The sequence below is a fragment of the Centruroides vittatus genome, unplaced genomic scaffold (assembly GCF_030686945.1).
Source record: "Centruroides vittatus isolate TY-2023 unplaced genomic scaffold, ASM3068694v2 contig_8, whole genome shotgun sequence".
In the NCBI taxonomy this organism is placed as follows: domain Eukaryota; kingdom Metazoa; phylum Arthropoda; class Arachnida; order Scorpiones; family Buthidae; genus Centruroides; species Centruroides vittatus.
Genome location: NW_027122517.1, coordinates 325,645 through 345,807, shown reverse-complemented (window position 1 = coordinate 345,807; position 20,163 = coordinate 325,645). Strand labels below are relative to the sequence as shown.

Here is a 20,163-nt window from a genome sequence, read left to right as displayed (position 1 = left end):
ATCGCCAACATGGTGTCAATTCCACGCGTGCGCCGCTCGCTTCATAATTTCAAGAATTCGAACAGAACAAAAATTATTTGTATGTTCTTAACGGAATTACTGGACACCTGATTTGAATTTTAAAAAATTCTGTTCTTTGTTTGGAACATTCTGCATGTTTGTTTTGTTAAAAATTGTTCTTTTCACCTGACGATGATGATTATACATTCGTCGAAAGTGCTTGTGCTAATACTAAAGAAACTTTATTAATGCTGAACACAGTGAGTTTTCTTCTAGAAGATACTATGTAACATTATATAGAACGTGCTCAGCAAAATATTAAATAATAATCTAACACCTTTATCGTTGCTGAGAAAGTTTAATTTAAAACAAACGTTTTCGACCTATTCCATAGGCCATCATCAGGGTAAATAAACCGACAAATACAAATATTTAAATTTCAAAAAATTGACAACAGATTAAAAGATGATAAATAATAAATGAATATTGTATAAAATTAAAAACAAGGAAAAAATAAAAATTAAAAATAAACACAGAAAATCAAAAAAGTATAAATAAAACGAATATTGAAAAATTAAAAACAAGGAAAAAATAAAATAAAAAAAACTCAGAAAAACTCCTAAATACAAGTATCAAATAATAAACGAATATTGAATAAAATTAAAAACAAGGAATAAAATAAAAATTAAAAATAAACACAGAAAAACTCCTAAATACAAGTATCAACTAATACTAATGCAGAACAATAAAATAAACATGTAAATTAAGAGTTTTTTGCAGAGTTTTTAACCATATACTTCCAGGCCGATGGAAGGCCTTCAGCGTCCCTCGCATTTATACAAGCCCCTTCCAGTTTGCTTTTGTAAATCTCTATTTTCTCAACCGTTTTTGCTAATGTTGGGGAGCTCACGGGTTTGATAATGTCTGCTTCATCTCATTTAACTATCGAGTTGTCGGTCTGAGCCATTTGGGATAGTACCGTGGCATTGGAACTTTTTCTGATGTTATACTTGTGCTCCTTGAATATATCGGCGTTATGACAAGGAGTTTGAGTGTAAGACTCAAGGAGCACAAGTATAACATCAGAAAAAGTTCCAATGCCATGGTACTATCCCAAATGGCTCAGACCGACAACTCGATAGTTAAATGAGATGAAGCAGACATTATCAAACCCGTGAGCTCCCCAACATTAGCAAAAACGGTTGAGAAAATAGAGATTTACAAAAGCAAACTGGAAGGGGCTTGTATAAATGCGAGGGACGCTGAAGGCCTTCCATCGGCCTGGAAGTATATGGTTAAAAACTCTGCAAAAAACTCTTAATTTACATGTTTATTTTATTGTTCTGCATTAGTATTAGTTGATACTTGTATTTAGGAGTTTTTCTGTGTTTATTTTTAATTTTTATTTTATTCCTTGTTTTTAATTTTATACAATATTCATTTATTATTTATCATCTTTTAATCCGTTGTCAATTTTTTGAAATTTAAATATTTGTATTCGATCCTCTGAACGGAACTGTTCGTTTGTCGTTTATTTAACCTGATGATGGCCTATGGAATAGGTCGAAAACGTTTGTTTTAAATTAAACTTTCTCGGCAACGATAAAGGTGTTAGGTTATTATTTGATACTATGTAATTTTTTCATACTGATAACATAAGTACTTGAGACTTTTATGTACAGTACTTTCTTATGTTATCACTATCATGTTTTTACTGATAACATAAAAGACATGTTCTCAAACTTCAAAAAATTACATTAACTTTGAGAACCTGTTTTTTATGTCTATGTTCAATCGGTTACTTTGTAAAAAAACTAATCTGATGAAGATAGATTAAATGAATATGAAGAATAAATAATAATAATTCAATCAAAACAATAAAAGTACAGTTTATTGTTATCATTATCAGTTATTTTTGACCCCAATAACACAGAAAAATAAACACTATTCTGTTAAAAGATCAGTTTATTTTAAATATAAAATGTTCATCGAGCCTTTCTGACTCATCTTCAGATACAGTCGTTACACTCCATCAAACTTATAATTCAAATCTATTAGAGTGGCTGGATGACAGCTGAAAATTTTTAAAAGTGTTTGCAGCATTTCTCAAACTTTGCTGGGTCATCTACAAGCAATAGCCATACAGTACTCCTAATTTTGGACAATCACGACAGCCACATTTTTATTGAATCAATAAGATTCGTAAAAGAAAACAGAATAGTGCTGCTAACTCTACCTCCACACACCAGCCAGCAACTTCAGCCACTGGATGTTGCCGTCTATGGACCATTGAAAAGCAGATAAAATGTTGCTGCAAACAACTGGATGATCAATCATCCCGGCACACCTATGATGATTTATGATGTCCCTGCTCTTGTTGCGAAGGTGCTCAACCTGGTGTATATATGGTTCCTCTCAGCGACCACAGATTCCAATGTGATCTAGTGTACATCAGATCCACGAAGCACTCACTAAGCAAAAGAATACAGGAGCACAGGTATGGTATAGCCAACAAAAGGCATACCACCGTCCTAACTGCCTACACCATGGACCATGAAATACAAGCTGACCTCCATAAGGCCAAATTAATGAAAATGTCACATCAGATTGAGCACCTTCACAACCTGGAAGCTTTAGAAATTTACAAAGCCAGACTGGCTAGCAACTGTATTAACACAAAGGATGTTGCTGTTTCTTATGCATGGAGGTGGTGCTATGAGAAAAAATGAGAGCAACATTAGATACCTATTCTACATCATTAAGTACATATTATTATTTATTGGTTGTGGTGTAAGGATGTTTTTATCACTATTGTACCACATACAGCTAAAAATTATCTTCTAGCTTTTAAATGTTTGGAATTTTAAAATCATGTAAACATATTTTTTGACGCATTCCATATTCCAATTGTACTGGTCAAAAGCCCGAGGAAGACCATGATTATGGTAGAAAATGTTAGTTTTAATTAAATTTTGTCGTTACTGGGATATAATAAGGTTCTCATGGGTTGATAATCTTGTTCAATGCCATTTTCAACTATTGGCAGCAGCCATTTATATTTATGTTAGCAGATGGTGCATGTTTCAATTGTACAGTAATTTCTGCACATGAGTACACATGAGGTGGAAAGAAGACAGCCTACCGTTTTTGTCAGTGGATTCTGTCGTCTGTTTTTCGGTATGTGAGTACCAGGCTTAATGGAACTATTTTCTGCATTTATCTAGGCCTTGAATGTTATTCAAAAGCGATTTCATTAACATCATATAGTGACAGTCAGATATTGAAGAAAATGTTTAGTGGCCATGCAATTGCTGCCCAGTTTGAAATAGGAGATAGAAAACTTTTGAATGTTATGGTATTAATCATGGACTATCATCATATTTTCAGGCTGTTTAGAGACAACTTTGCAAGATACCAGTGATATTGTTGTGTTATAATGACACATTAAATAAAATTATACAAAGATGCTAAATGTATATTACAGCTAGATATTGGGCTGTAGAGAGAATGCTGTACACATTGCATGTATTTTTAAGTTATGCTACAACTTAGAATTTATTTGCAGCTTTATTAGATGGACACTCTGACATACCTTTGGAAAGTTTTTACAGATCCCCATGGTGGACCTAATGTTAATTAGAGTTTGCTACAAAAATTACAAGACAACATGGAAATTCAATATTTAGAGAAAACCTTGATTTATTTTGGGGCCTGTGACTTTCACATAATTTGTCTGTAAAAACAGGTTTTAAAGCAGTCGACTGAGATATCCTATTGATTCTACAAAATATGTAGTACTTTCCAAAGTACTCTCCAAGTTGCAGAGCAATTATTAGTTGCAAAGTTTCCACAGACAATTTGGAGAAACAAGATGTCTTAAAAATACTGAATGTATAGGAGAGCTATAGAAGTTGTTGAGCACTCAAAATACAAGTATTTTGTTGTTATCATATTTCTGTCCTGGTAAGCTTTTTGAAAATAAATTGATAAACATAGTTCTAGCACAGAGACTATCAGGTAAAAGACAAATTAGATTTTTAAAAGAAACTGACTAGTACTTGAAAACCATTAGGTTTAAGAAGGACCTGTTATAAAAGGTTTTTATTTAGTCACATACTATCCATATAATGACTCAAAAGCACCCCTTGTAATTTAAAAAAACCTAGCTTGTTCTGTATTTCAAAAACTGCTGATTTTTGAGGTCACCCAAGGTTATAAAAGTTGTTCCTGTCTGCTCTGTGAACTTGGTTACTAGTTCCATCTTCTATCTTCAATAGTTTCTGAGAAAAACCTACTGAATGATCCTGTACATCATCAAATGAGCTCATTAATGTAGACAGTTTCTTCAATGAAATATTAAACACTAACAAGCTGTTTGGAATGTCTTTTAAAATGTGCTTTATTTTATCATAATGAAATGCATATGTGGACAGTAGTTTTTCCATTAACAAATATCTCTTAGCTTGAAAATTTGCAGCAGAAGCATCTGGTGGCAAATACATTGTACATGATAGTATCGTGTAAAATACTTCGGAAAAATCTCACAAATTGAATCTGACAAGATAACGTTGCAGGTAGTGAGATGTGCTAGACAAACATATTCTCAGCTGAAGGAACTGCAAAATAAGGTTTTGAGAAATGAAGCAGAACACGAAGAAAAACAAATAGAACTGAAAATTCTAGGATTACAAGAAAAAGATAAGTTACTGAAATAGTTCACTGTAAAAATGTCACATGTGTAATGTTTCCTTCAGATTAAAGCTTACTTTACAAATAATCCTTTAACTGGCGTGAGGTATGATTAATTGTCCAAGCTAACGTTTTTGGATCCCTCCTGAGTCCTTCCTCAGGCTATGTTTCGTTTGTAACAATCCGTTAGAACGAAGACCAGCCGTTTTGGAATGAAATTTTAAATAGCGAACTTCGAAATCCAACGGGAATCATTTGCCAGCCAGATTCAAAAACTAAAGTCATTATGTAATGACCGGTTTCTTATAAAGATGGTTTATGTATTTTTTATACGAATGAAATCCGTATTAGCTGGTTGGAAGTCAGAGAAAAATGTGTGTTTTCACACCCTAATTATTATAAGCATCATTGCAGGTTTAAATTGAATCATTTTTATGGAATAGGGCTAGCCAAGCCAAAGATAAGGTGATTTCATTCCTGGAATTGATGGGTGAAGATGAGTTGTAGGCTTTGCATATTTCAATTTGCTCTAACCACTTGAGGTGGTCCACATACAATGTTGTGATAAGGAGTTTGGCATTTGTGAAGTCTGAAGAGATCTCTGGATCTGAAGCATATACAGATAATGAGGTGGTAGATCTGTTGTGTTGGATGTCCCATTGGTATTCCTTCCATCTGACTCCAACCGCCCATTTTGTGGCGCCAATGTATACTAAATCCCTGTCACATCTATGGTCAGTGAGAGACACTGCATACACCCCAGGTAGTTTGTCTTCACAAGGCTTGTCCTTCTCATTGCATAGTAGATGAAACATAGAGGGGCATCTTCTGTATGCAATGCATATTCCCTGTTGTGTCGCAATTTTATGATACAAGGATGCCAAGATTGGGTTGTAGGTGACCAGTATGATGCGTTGGTCTCGTTGCATGTTATCCCCATTATGTGGTGGAGAAGATGGGATTTTGCTGTTGAATTGCCGTGATAATCTCTGTACTATGTTGTTGAAGCCATGTCACCTGGCCACCTTACGGAGATACCTCATTTCTTGATCCAACGCCTCCTGTGTACAGCAATGCCCTAAATGCTGCTAATTTGTATCCAAACAGGTCACAGGAATCCGCCGGTATATATGTTGGGAAGTCAGATGCCTTACGGTATATATGTTGGGAAGTCAGATGCCTTACGGTATATAGATGTGCTTATGTTAGTTCCTCTAAATGCAATGCTCAAGTCCAGAAAGTGGACTGAGGAATCACTATGTTGTTCTAGCTCGATAGTAAGGCCATAAGGGTTGTTGTTGACCTGATCCACAAAGAGGGTGATGTCGAGATCGTGTCTCCATAGTATAATGATGTCATCGACGTAATGTTTGTATAAAATGATGTTGTGGCTGAAATTCTGAATTATCTTTTCCTCCAATTGTCTGATGATGTTTTCACATAGGTCCCCCGAGACTGCACTATCCATGGGTACGCCTCTGCCCTGGGTATAAGTGATTTCTCCAAACTGAAATATGGAGCTGTAGCATACCAGGTGTGATAATTCTAGAATTTGCTGGTGTAACCCTTCATCGTACAGTACCTCAGTTTATTATTGTGTTATTGGTACTGGTACTGGTAAAACAGTAACTTTTTTACCAGTACCTCAGTTTATTATTGTGTTATTGTATCAGCACCACCTTTTTATGTAAAAACTTTTAGTTTTATCTTGTGTTTAACCTTTTAATGTTTAAGGTTCATCAAATCTACATGTTAAATCAAAAAGCTGATGAGGGACTCCTCATCCGAAATGCATTCTGAAAATAAAATAGTGTTTTTCTAAGTCTAATTTGATGTCCTGTGGTGGTGTAATAAGTCTAGCGGTAAAGCCAATCTTAGTGCTCGCAAGCCATTAAGAAGACTAGACAAGAAGCGTTTCATAGTTACCATATACTATTAAATAATAGGCCTAATTTATATTTTTAAATATTTGAAAATACACCATCTGAATATTTTAAACATAACTGACTTTTTAATATTTATTTATATTAATATAAATAGCAATTTTCCCAGATTTGATGTGAATTTGAAAAGAATTATTATCATATGAAATAATATAAATTTGAATAAATTTTTTTCTTCTTTTCTTACCAAATCAATGAAATAGTTGGATATATTGGATCAGTATTCAATAGTAAGTAGAAATTTACTTTTTTTCTCCAATTCAATAATTAATGCAATTGCACTTTTACTATTGAAAAGACATTTTAATAAAAATATTCAAATTATTATTTTTATCGTAAATTACTAATTATATGCAAACAATGATAATACACTTTTATACAAAAGGTTTCAAATGTTTTAGGTACATTAAATCATTTCAGTAAGTAAATTTAATTATTAAGTAAATACTTACAATTTATTTTGTAATTTAACCTTTTACAGTAGACCTATGGGTAAACTACTTACTTTTGCTTTCAGATAAATTATTAAATTTTTAATTTACTATATTCAATTAATGTAGTTATGCATAATATGATATAAAATTTACATATATATATAAAATATTAAGGCTGTGGTTGATATTCAAATTCAAGAAAAATTATATTTGCCCACCTCTATTGTATATATTTTTGATGGAATAAGCATCGAAAAATGTTTTAGGTAGCTAATCAGAATCAGAATTTCATCTATGGTAGGTAATCTATAGACCCTGAGTACAAGAAGCATGTGCTTCATTCTAGTGGTAAAGTTCTGCATAATAATTAGGAGTTTGTTAAACTAGAGTTTATCAAACTTTTTCTCATCAGGGACAGGTAAAAGTACAGATAATTTTACCTGGACAGGTAATTATATTTGACTAGGAATTATACTTATTTATTACGCTTGTCTAGAGTTACCATATGGACTTTGTTACGTAAGGTAACTATAAATTACTATTTAAATGTCATCCATAACGGATGGTTCTAGCTTCAGTGCAGTCAAATATTTTTATTCAGACTGTTGGAATTTTTTGCAGAGTGGCACCAGTCTGTGAAACTGCCATGGAAAAACACTATGCCAAACACTACATTTGAGTTTTGCCTGCGACATTACCAAATACAGCAAATAAGTATTTACTGTATTTGGTAAATAAGTATTTTTTATTTGTAGACTATTTAAAGATCTTATAATATTGGAAATTGAAAAATCAAATGTAAATTGTTCTGTATTTGGATGTTCTAACACACTAGCAAATACTCTACACACAACACCAAAAATTTTACATTATTGTTTTTCTGAATTTCCACGCCTTAAGCAGAAGCAACAAATTTGCATAAATTTTGCTAAAAGACTAAAGTAATATGAAATATATTGTTAATTTTTTAAAAGTCGATATTAATAATTTCTAACACTATTTATGTAAATAAGTTTAATGGCCAAAATCGTTTGTTCTCCTATCTACTGGACTTAAGAAACTGCTAGAGAAAGAGTAAAAGGTTTTTGTGAAACTTATTTAAAGAAGCTCTAGCTTTCTGTGCATGGATTTATCCATGTAAATATGGTAAAAATGATCATGGCACAGTTATTCAATATGCATTCATAGACGGGAAAAAGGTAAAGATCATCAAAATTTACCGTTGAAAAGCCAATACTTAAAAATACATACTTTTTTTTAAAAATGGCTGACGATTTTTACACATTAAAAAATACGTAGAAGAGATCTTTTTAACTACATTGTATATTTTTGTGGAGGCATAGTCTGTAACAAAAGGTGGTCTCTCAACAGAAAACTCATTCCTGGTGATCGGACATGGCAAAAAACAAAGATATTTTAATCTCTTGTATGCATTTTTAATGTGTAAAAATGGTCTACCCTTTTTATAAAAGAAATGGTACTAAATGTTAAATTTATTTATTATACTAGTCTCTCTTTTACAATACAACTTTTTAAATAAAATAAATTTTGCTTACAGGAAGGTAAACCATTGGGTTTCACAATATTGAAGTTTACCATAACGGATGCCGATGCTCCTCCAAATACTTCGCCTTTCAAGTTTGATATTTTATCGGGAAACGAAGAGTTGGCTTTTCGAATCGTTCAGCAAGATGGCACATTGAGAACGGCTACAAAATTTGATCATAAATATCGAAGCGAATACATATTACACATTAAAGCTACCGATAACGGTAATCCTCCTCTGAGTAGTGATACCTGGGTAACCATCATAGTAATCGAAGAAAGTCAATTTGCTCCGATAATCACCCCTCTAGACGTGGCTGTAAGTTCATATTTGGACGATTTTCCTGGAGGAGTGGTGGGTCGCGTTCATGCCGTGGACGAAGATCCATACGACAAGTTGGTCTACCACATTGTCTCTCCGCACGAAACACTATTTACTGTGGATCGAGAGGACGGCACGTTGTTTGCTTTGGCCGGTTTAGATGTGGGCATTTACGACGTTAACGTTAGCGTCAGCGATGGAAAATTTACTTCTTTCACTACGGTAACTGTGGAAGTGGCCGTGGTGACGGAAGATGCTAGAAAACACAGTGTGGCCGTTCGTCTAAATGACGTTACGCCAGAAGACTTTCTTTTAACATATCGTAAAGGATTTCATCGTGGATTACGCAATATACTTAACGTCCGTACAAAAGATATTGAAATCATCAGTATGCAGCCCACGGTGGAAGAAAATGTGAGAAAAGAAAGAAGTGCCCTTCAAGATTTAGATGTAGTTTTTGCCGTTCGTAAAGGAAATCGTGGATTTTATCCTCCGAAACTGGTTCGATCCAAGCTCAAGGAGAAAAAAGAAACTTTAGAAGCGAGTTTAGGTCTTTCTGTAGTAAAGGTACGTATATGTACGTATATATTAAACTTATGTCAACAAAAATATATATTCTTCAGACTACACATTTTTAATTATTATAAGTATATAGGAAACATTTGTTTATAAATTTCATTACTCTGTTTTTTAAATTGGTATAAAGTAATAAGTAATTGTAAATATGGATTTAGTAGAGGCAAAACAAAGTGCAGTTGCTGCATTTTATGAAAGAGCGGTTAAAAGTTTGGATTATTGTTGAGTGACAGTTGTTTTCATTTAACGTTGACGTTCGATTCTGTTAATATAAAAGTTTCGAGTGGCAACTTGTGTCAAATGGCTATTAGAGGAAATCCTCTACTATGGTTTATATTTTGTGTGGTTAGAAGCTTTGTCTAAACATTACTAATGAATTCCATAAAAGACTGGTGGAACGGGTATAAAAGCAAAGTGCAGCAAAAATGTGTAAATAGATGAAACTTTTGAAAGTTGTGGCATAAGAATACCAGAATCTTATTCGACTGTATGATTAACATGTGAATAAACTGCACATTTCACAGACAACGACTATAGTATAAGAAGTTTTGGATGAAGCAATCTTGTTGTGGTAATAAATCAGGAGAACAAGCATAGTCACAGTAAAAACCTTGAGCTTTACTTTGCACCTCAAACTTTTTTCACTGATACTGCTTAAACATGTTCTAACATTCAGCCAAATTAATGTAGATGCAATCACTTTAAGACAAAAAAAATTAACTTTTTGGTTGGCAATTCTGACATCGGAATCGATTAATAGAAGAATTGTTGAACAGTTTCGGTAGACCCAGTTTCGTAAAAAGAGTAGTTACTAATTCAAATGCACATTATTGGTCTGCTTTTGTATGAAATGAAGCACCTAATAGTGTTGCCACGTTTTCAAAATTGCTGACACGGACAGCAGGTCAGGTTTGTTCAAACAGATGTCCTTGACACGTGTGCAATGTTATTTTATCATGCGAAGAATAACATGTACGCCAGTTCTAAACCAGTTAGGGACTTGTGTAGGAGCAACTTAAATTAAGAAATGAAATAACTTAGTTTTAAAGAGAGCTGAGAAGGAAAGAAAAACAGTCAACAGGTTGTGACGTACGTCTGAGTAAGATGGCAAATTAACTTTCGGTGTGAAGTCTTTCGCTGTTAAAACAAAGTAAATTTATAAAAATATTTGCTAGTACTTTGTTTCATCACAATTTTTATGAAATCCTGGACAAAATTAATTGTTAACCCGGACAAAGAATTAAAAACCGGACTGTCCGGGTGAAAACCAGATGGGTGGCATCACTAGCACCTAATAAATTTCTAACATTTGATGTGAATAAACATCTATTCTTAGATTGTTTGCATTATTCATATTGCACATACAGAGACAAAACTACAGCTGTAATTGATTCATTTGACATGCAGAATTTGAAAACATGCACATGAATTTTTTTGAATTGTCGAATCGGATCACTGTACTAAATCTTTACTTGTTCTCTGCCTTATAAAAGCTTGAAATTTGCTTTTACTCTTTAGGCCTCCAGGATCTTTGTTTCTTTATTTTTTTATACTGAAGATTTTTGTTTTTGTTTGTTATGGTTGTACTGAAATTTTAGACTGCATCTACAGTAAGACCCCACTTAATGCAAGGGATGCATTCCTAGATGACAAAGCGCTAAGCGAAACAGCATTAAACTAGATCATTTTAACAGAGTAAATAGGGATAGGGGAACACACAACCAAAAAGTAAGCAATTTTACTATAATTTTAAGTTATTTTTATATAAATTTTTGCATAATAATATATAGAAGTCTCGAACACAAATTCGTGTTAATAACAACCACATGGCTTTTTTCCACCTTTATTTAGTTGATACGATACACGTTTCGGGCCTTATGCCCCTCATCAGTCAACAGTTCTCCCCTCATCAGTCAACAGTTCTTCCACACATAAACATATGCGCACAGAAATGTAAAGTTAACTTTTTTGTGACAAAGGTCCTGGCTCTTTTCAAATTCTTGTTTTTTGCGATGAGGTCATGTAGTTTCATTGGTCGCTTTCTTTTCTTAAGCAAATCTCGACAGCAGAAGATTGTATCCAAAATTCCTAGTTTTGCTTTGGCACTCCTATCAAAATCTGGATCATTCGCTACAATTTGATCAACGATTTCAGTTATCATTACTAGGGTTTCTCAAACGGGATCCTGGGATCCCGGTCGTTTTTTAACCTGGGAAATTTTTCTTATCCCAGGAAATCCCGCAGATTTTTTAAAAATTCACTTTTTTTTTATTTTATGTTAAGGTTGAGGAAATTTTGCAAATAGAAAGTATCATTAACTTATAAACTGTCAGAATACATTTGTATTTATTAATTTTAAACCTACTTATTAGTTTTTTTTAACTTTTGTTCGTTATGGCAGGTCACAAATGGTCAATAATCGATATGTAGCTTATTTGTGGCAGAACTCTCAAAATTCTTTACCAGTAATATCTGGAATAAGTATGCTTATGCTGTCTTAATTTTTAACTATGCATAGTAGCTTCAATAACTGCGTAACGCCAAGTTGTGCAAATTGGGCAAGGATACAAACGAGTACGAAGTCTGCAAGTATGAAGTTTTTCTTCATAATCTAATTATTAAAGACAAACGAACTGCCGAATTATTGGGCTATGATCTTTCTATTAATGCAGCCGAGGTAGACAAATCAAGAATACTAGAGAACAAAAGAAGTACTACAATCTCAAAAATGAACTAGAAATCTTTCAGGATACAGATGAAAACACAATATTTGTCTTCTCTTAAATGCATTAAACACGATTCCAATCACATCAATTGAATCGTTAAAGGCATTCTCGGTAGCAAGACTTTTCATTACTAAAATAAGAATCAGATTGAGTGATCGGAGTATTGACCATCCTTGCTTTTTAAAATATAAAAATTTACAATACTTTGTATTATATTTTATTTAAAAAATCAAAAATTACCTTCTAAGTTAGAAGTTTGATCTAAGTTCATTTTTTTTAATTTTCAACTCAATTCAAAGGCATTTTTGTCGTTGCTGTATGCAGTTTCCAGCAAACTTTAATAAATTTTTTCTATTTGTGAAAATTTCTATGTAATTCAAAGATAATTTTTAATACATATCTTATACAGCATTATTAATGTGATTTTGGAGGATGCAGAACATATTAAATTACTTTAAAAAACGAAAAATAATTAAATCATTTGATTTCATGACATTTTGTATATCTTAAAAATAATTAATTTTGTCCCGGGATTTCCCGGGATCCCAGGAAACAGTTTACTTTTATCCCGGGATTCCGGGACAAGCAAAAGACCAGGAAATGAGAAATTCTAATCATTACCAACCTTTTACTAAGGAAAACTGTAGAGAAATTTTTTGGGTTCTTCGTTGTAGCGCTTCGCCGCTATTAACTATATGTATATATTTATGTATTTTTTTTTGTTCGATTGTTCTATTTTATATGTTTGTTTTTTCGTTTATGTCGCGTCGCGTATATGTTTTTGTATTGGGTTTTAGATGTAACGCACAGCCATTTGTTGTGTACCGTACCGTCTGTTGTCGTCATTGCTGTGCCGCGGTTTTTGATTGGCTATTTGGAGGATCACGTGGGAGGAAAAGAAACAGTTCCCGGATGGTGGGAGATAAAAACGGGTGACTTCCACGTGTCGAGGCATTTTTCCTTTTTTGTGGATCGGGGATTTGGAGCGGTGAAGAGACGAGAGAAAGGATTCGAAGCAGAGCAGTTGATCAGGAAGAGAAAAAACAAGAACCAGTGAGAAGAATCTCATTTCGTAACAACGTGTCCCACGAAATACGGCGACGGTATCTACCATCTTGTAAATGTTTGTATAGTTTTTTAAGGTTTAATCGCGTATTAGTTTTAGTCTCGTGATTAATTACTGTTGTAATCATAGTGTTATTGTCATCCTTATTTTTGTTAAGAACGCTGTTTGCCTGTTTAAATCAGGCGATCAATCCCCCTTTTTTTGTGTGTGTAATTAATAAACCTTTGTTTGTTTATCTATACGCTTCTACCGACTATTCATTTCCACTTTCTTTCATACCCGCAAACCACGTGCTTGCGGAGTCTACATTGGCGTCCGCGACAGGATAGTGAATAGTCGGTTTAGTGTACATCCCCTCATTTCATTTTCGTTCAGTCCGTCACACATTCCAGGCCCTACTATTTGTATAACGTATTCGTCGCTGCGCTGCACATCTTCAGTTTTGAAAATTTTTTTTCTTTCCTTATGGAAAGCCATACTGTAGTATCATCCAGATTGGCAATGGAGGGGATCAGTAACGTCCCTATTGTTACCGGGTTCATGGGGATGATCCCATGCTTTATGAATTCGCCAGGCGATGTTTTGGATATATGTCGCTTCTTTCAAACGGTGGAAAACGTGGCGTCTCTTGCAGGTTGGGAGGAGCAAGTCAAAGTAACCATGGTTCAGGCTAGGCTTAAGGGTGAACCACTGTCGGTGTTTTTTGACCTAAGGGACCAAGGCATCACGAGTTACGACGAAATAAAGAGGGGTCTCATTAAATGCTTCGATCGGAGGGACAAAGAACAAGATCCTTTCAGTCAAGTCCTAAAAATAGCCCAAAAGAGAGGAGAGAAAGTCTGTGAGTACGGAATCCGCATAAGGTCTTTGTTCTCGCGCGCCGTGGCTCGTAACATTAACTTGGCCACGCTCCGGGATAACGCTGTGAAAGAGTGTTTTTTGAGAGGTTTGGGCACTGACATCCGAAGGCAGGTAATGCAAAAACATCTGGACACCTTGGACCAAGCGATATGTAGAGCAGAGGAAGAGGAGGAGATTGAGGCGGCTTGCGGAAAGGGGAAAATAACGAGCGAGGTGTGCACGAATTCAGAACATAAGGTTTCGTCCTCTGAGAAAGAGGATGGCGTGAACAGCTGTATTGCAGAGCTCAAGGGTCAAATACGGGCATTGATGGAGTCGGTCGCATCGTTAACAGAGTGTATGAAGGGAAATGGGAATTTCGATAGAAAGTGGAGCAATGAGAGAAGATGCTATGCTTGCGGGGAGAAGGGGCACCTGGCTAGACAGTGCAATAAGCGTAGGCATTTAAACTAATGGAGGGCCATTTGGGAGGTCAGACAGATGGCCAGAGCGTGAGATTGGAACTGACCACGAGGATCCAATTATCCAGACGCGGGTTACCGACAATCGAAGGTCTAATGTTAAGTATTATGGTTACTTGCCTAGTAAACACGAGCGCAGAAAGGACCATTATTAGAGACGAGCTAGCTGAAAATATAAGAAAACATAATAGAAACTGGGTTGTGTTTAATGATTCCTGTATAAGCGGAATGTCAGGTGCTCTCCTGAGAAGTGATGAGGCTGTAATTATCGATTGTAGATTCGAGAATGGGTGTAGGGTATGTGCTAAGGCTCCTAGTTTGAGTTTTCTAAAGGGGACAGACTATGACTTAATTTTCGGCATGGATGTTATTTGCCAACACCCAGAGCTGCTGACTGGCATCAGGGTAGTTGTGAATAGTACGAACCTGGGGGAAATGGGGATTTCTCCATTAATATAAACACTGAGCTAGGTGATAAGACGGGGTTGTGGAAGTTGGATCACCTTGAGGAGAAGGTTAAGGAGAGGGTGATCGATGTGTTAAAAAGGTATCCAAACGCTATGGCTAACGAAGTTTCAGAGTTATCGGGGACCAAAGATCACGTGCACTCCCTTGAGTTGACGTCTGAGTGTCCGATAAAAGTTAAGCAATACCATATCCCATACAGCTACTTGCCTGCCCTCAAAAGACAAATTAATGACCTCTTTGAAGGCGGGAATTTGCGAGGAGAGCACATCAGAGTGGAACTCCCCGATACACGTCGTTCCAAAGGACTCTGGCGAGCTCCGCGTCACTCTGGATCTGAGGAAGGTAAACGAAATAACGAAAACGCAGGTTTTTCCGATGGCTAGGATCGATGACATATTGTCTCAGCTTAATAGGAATAAATATTTTTCGGTTCTAGACCTTAAGGCGAGTTATTTTCAGATTCCCTTGGATCCCAGGGTGAGGCATGTTTTCGCGTTCTCCACACCTTGGGGCAAATACCAACTTTGCCGGATGCCTCAAGGGGGTAAGAACAGTGGGAGATTTTTTCAATATGTCATGACGAAAATCCTGGCTAAGTTCGTAGGGAATCTTGCTTCGTCTTTCAAGACGACATCGTTTTGTTTTCCCAAACATTAGAGGACCACCTTGATTTGTTCGACCGCGTCATCAGCACCCTGAATAGCGAAGGCCTTAAACTTAACCCAAAAAAATGCCAGATATTAGCTGAAGAAGTAAGTTATCTAGGGCACATAATTAGTAGGGAGGGAGTACGTCCAGACCCAAGTAACATCGAATCCATAAGAATGGTGAGGGCGCCCCAGAGCGTGAAAGGTGTCCGCAGTTTCCTTGGCGCGGTAGGGTTTTTTCGAAATTTTATACCATCCTTTGCTGACCTTGCCGCACCGCTTACCGAGTTAACAAAGAAGGGAAAAAAATTTGTGTGGGGTCTGGAGTGCCAACAAGGGTTCGAAAAGTTGAAGGAAGCCATCGCCACACCGCCATTATTAGCACACCCTAATTTTAATGAACCCTTTTTCTTACACACCGATGCTTCTAAGATAGCGGCTGCTGCAGTGCTAGAGCAACGCAGAGAGGGGGGCTTAGTACCGATCGGCTACTTCAGTAAGAGGTTTCAGGGGGCTGAACTTAATTACTTGACCATAGAAAAGGAGTGTTTGGCCATAATCATGGCCCTGAGGCATTTTAAGTTTTTAATCTTGGGGCAAAGGACAATAATTCTCTCCGATCACAAGCCTTTGGTTTTTCTTAGTAACATCAAAAACGGAAGCACTCGCTTGATCAGATGGGTGATGGAGCTCATGGATTATGACATCGAGGTGCAGCATGTTAAGGGCGTGAATAATAATGTGGCGGACTTTTTGTCAAGGAACGTTAATGGGGTATATCACGTTGAGGTAGGGGCCACGAATTTTGCTATTCCTGATAGGTACGAAATACGTTTGTCGCAAGACAGAGACAAATTTTTTGGACCCATTAAACGGGATTTAATGAGAACTCCTGATGGTAACGGCATAAGGAGTAAGATGCCACAGTATATCGTAGTGGACGAATGCCTATATAGGCAAAGTTATTTTAGGGCGCGCGATCAGTATTACAGCCAGGTCTGCGTGGGGGAAGACATTTCCAAGGAGTTAATCAAGGCTATTCATAATAATAATCTGTCGGGGCATTGGGGAGTACGGAAGATGATTATGAGCATCAAAAAGCATTATTATGTCAGAAACCTAAAGGATAAAGTAGAGGAAGTGGTTAGGACCTGTGAAAGGTGTCAGAGGCACAATATTCATAAGGGAAAGGCCCCATTTCAGGAGAATGAGGTGGCTAATGCCCCTTTTCAGAAGATCGCTGTCGACATCATAGGTTCCCTTAATACGACGAGTCAAGGGAATAGCTTTATCCTTGTGATGATTGATATTTTCACGAGATTTGTAGAGATTCACCCCTTAAGAGATCAAACTGCGTGGTCGGTTAGCAATGCTATCTTTAACTCAATAATCTGTCGTTATGGTGCACCCGAAACTATTATCTCGGATAGGGGGACGAATTTTCTTTCGTCTCTGTTCTCCGATTGTTGTAAGTGGCTTGGGATCAAGAGAAACATCACTACAGCCTACAGACCGTGTTCAAATGGGTTATGTGAAAGAGTTAACAAGTCGCTAATAGAGATGATATCAAAGTCCTCGGAGAGAGGAGGGGCGGAATGGAATGAAATGATTTATTTGGCCTGCTTCGCTTATAATAATTCGCACCACTTGGCAATTGGCAAGTTGCCTGCATTCCTGTTATATGGAATAGATCCCCGCATTCCAAATTTCGAACAACACGTCGATGAAAGCACGACTGACGAGCGTAGGACGTTTCTCATCACAAAACTTTGTGCTCTAAGGGAGTCGGCAGGGAAACGCGCTACCAAATTTAACGAGAAAAGAAGAGAATACGGGAGTAAGGGGCGAAAATTGGAGAAGTTTTTAGTAGGACAAAAGGTCTGGGTGAGAAAGAAGGGGGAAAAGAAAAATAAATTTGTGGATAAATACAAAGGGCCCTTCCGAATCATTAGAGTAGTGAACCCGACTACGTATTGCGTAGAAGGGTGTAATTTTAAAGACAGGGAGACTGTCCATGTTGACCGTATAAAGATGTGCTACGGAGAACTGATAGAAAAAACTAGGCGTGGGGAGAGAAAAAAGGGGAGGAAAAGGGCAACCTAGCGATCATGAAATAGAGGATGAAGAGGAGGGTCAAGATGGGAGATGGAACAGGAGATTAAGAAGCAGTGATGTTAGGGTAAAGGGTGTTGGCAACGACTGTAAAGTACTATTTTTAGTAGCTTAGGAAACCGACTATAATTACGGTCGGTAAAACTTTCGTTAACCTAACGGGTACTTTACGCGGATTCAAGATTAGTTTGCCAGGCCTGGGCTTTTAAGCGTGCACTGAAAAATTAGTAATAATAACGATAAATATCAAGTCAGATCAAAAGTTCAAATATATTTAATTAGCAACTAGAATGTACTACGTACAAATATCAATAATCCAAACCAAATTTATTAACGAAAATCAACAAGTCAACCCGACAATAAACTCAGCTACTTAGCTTAACTTAATAGTAATTTCCCCTTTGAAATTCGACAAATCAAATACTTAGAAACTATGAACAAAATCTCTTACTAATTAAACGTCTATCCATCACCTCACTGTACGAAGAAACTACTTCCTCAATCCTTTCGATATCGTCAAATCGTCAATCGAACTCCTCTTTAACACCTTGGATTGTCCAATTATCAATCTGGAATTCTATCAGAAAATACTTCGCTTTCGAATTAACCTCGCTCTCACAGTCGCCTCGATTTGGAATTCACCTCTCCTTCTTCGGTTAACGTACGGGTTTTATACTGTGAGGTGACGTCACACTTGAGCTGGATTACTCCCCTTATTTACATACTTAGTTGCTAACATTAACTTTCTTTTCTGGCAGCTTTAAGTTTCCGACAAAGCTTATAAACCGTTTACAAAATATTTATCATAATTTTCTGGGATGTTTAAGACGGTTTATCAAGTATTTCTCTACTAGTGATTGTGGGGACTCCCCCCTCCATTTTTTTTTCTGCGGACTGTTACTTCCGCCGGGCAGCGTAAGTGCGCAAGATTTTTCCTATGGCGCTTATTTCTCCGTGAGTTGTTTTATCTTCATTTTTCATTACTAACAAGAGAGTGGTGGGGAACCTTCGTCCTAAATAAACATAAACCCCAAACAAAAGATAATAAAACAGAAATAATAATAAAATAAAAATAACGTTCGGACTCAGTTCCTTACACGACGTTCCGCAGGGAAATAGCGCTGACGAAGGCATAAGTAAGCGACCGTACAACCTAAGACATCGTGAGATTGACTTCCGTAGGCTACCCTACGGTAGTTAATTGTCCTCGAGGGGAGATATGTAGCGCTTCGCCGCTATTAACTATATGTATATATTTATGTATTTTTTTTTGTTCGATTGTTCTATTTTATATGTTTGTTTTTTCGTTTATGTCGCGTCGCGTATATGTTTTTGTATTGGGTTTTAGATGTAACGCACAGCCATTTGTTGTGTACCGTACCGTCTGTTGTCGTCATTGCTGTGCCGCGGTTTTTGATTGGCTATTTGGAGGATCACGTGGGAGGAAAAGAAACAGTTCCCGGATGGTGGGAGATAAAAACGGGTGACTTCCACGTGTCGAGGCATTTTTCCTTTTTTGTGGATCGGGGATTTGGAGCGGTGAAGAGACGAGAGAAAGGATTCGAAGCAGAGCAGCCGATCAGGAAGAGAAAAAACAAGAACCAGTGAGAAGAATCTCATTTCGTAACAACGTGTCCCACGAAATACGGCGACGGTATCTACCATCTTGTAAATGTTTGTATAGTTTTTTAAGGTTTAATCGCGTATTAGTTTTAGTCTCGTGATTAATTACTGTTGTTATCATAGTGTTATTGTCATCCTTATTTTTGTTAAGAACGCTGTTTGCCTGTTTAAATCAGGCGATCAATCCCCCTTTTTTTGTGTGTGTAATTAATAAACCTTTGTTTGTTTATCTATATGCTTCTACCGACTATTCATTTCCACTTTCTTTCATACCCGCAAACCACGTGCTTGCGGAGTTTACATCGTTTTCAAAATCTCCATTTTCTAGTTCTACACGAATTCCTTGTTCTGTCAGTTCTTGAAGTCATTGTTGGTAAGGCTGTTACCAGAAACCTGCAGTAACTCCCCAATATCCTCCTCATCTACATCTCCTTTATCGAGTAAGTTGACAATTTTATCAACCTTACAATACAGCAATAGGCTCTTCTCAATGAGAATTCTTGGATACCTTTAGCCATAACTTCTTTCACATTCTGATCATGCATTTATCAGTTAATTCTTGCCAAGCGAAGTCGATATTTCCTATGGCATCCATGATGTTATATTTTTTCCAAAATTGCACAAAACATAGATTTAAGGGAAGTACAGCACTATGACGAATTGCCATCTTTTGCTGATTGGTTCGTGTTT

General features: G+C 36.4%; 1 protein-coding gene across 1 annotated transcript in view; it reads left to right on the top strand.

Moving 5' to 3' along the window:
- The window catches only part of LOC136981990 (fat-like cadherin-related tumor suppressor homolog), a 461,240-nt gene that overhangs the window by 350,766 nt on the left and 90,311 nt on the right, over nucleotides 1–20,163 (top strand). The window contains 2 exon segments of the mRNA XM_067278416.1: nucleotides 6,836–6,862; nucleotides 8,625–9,500. Of these exon segments, the coding sequence (XP_067134517.1) occupies nucleotides 6,836–6,862; nucleotides 8,625–9,500 (903 nt within the window).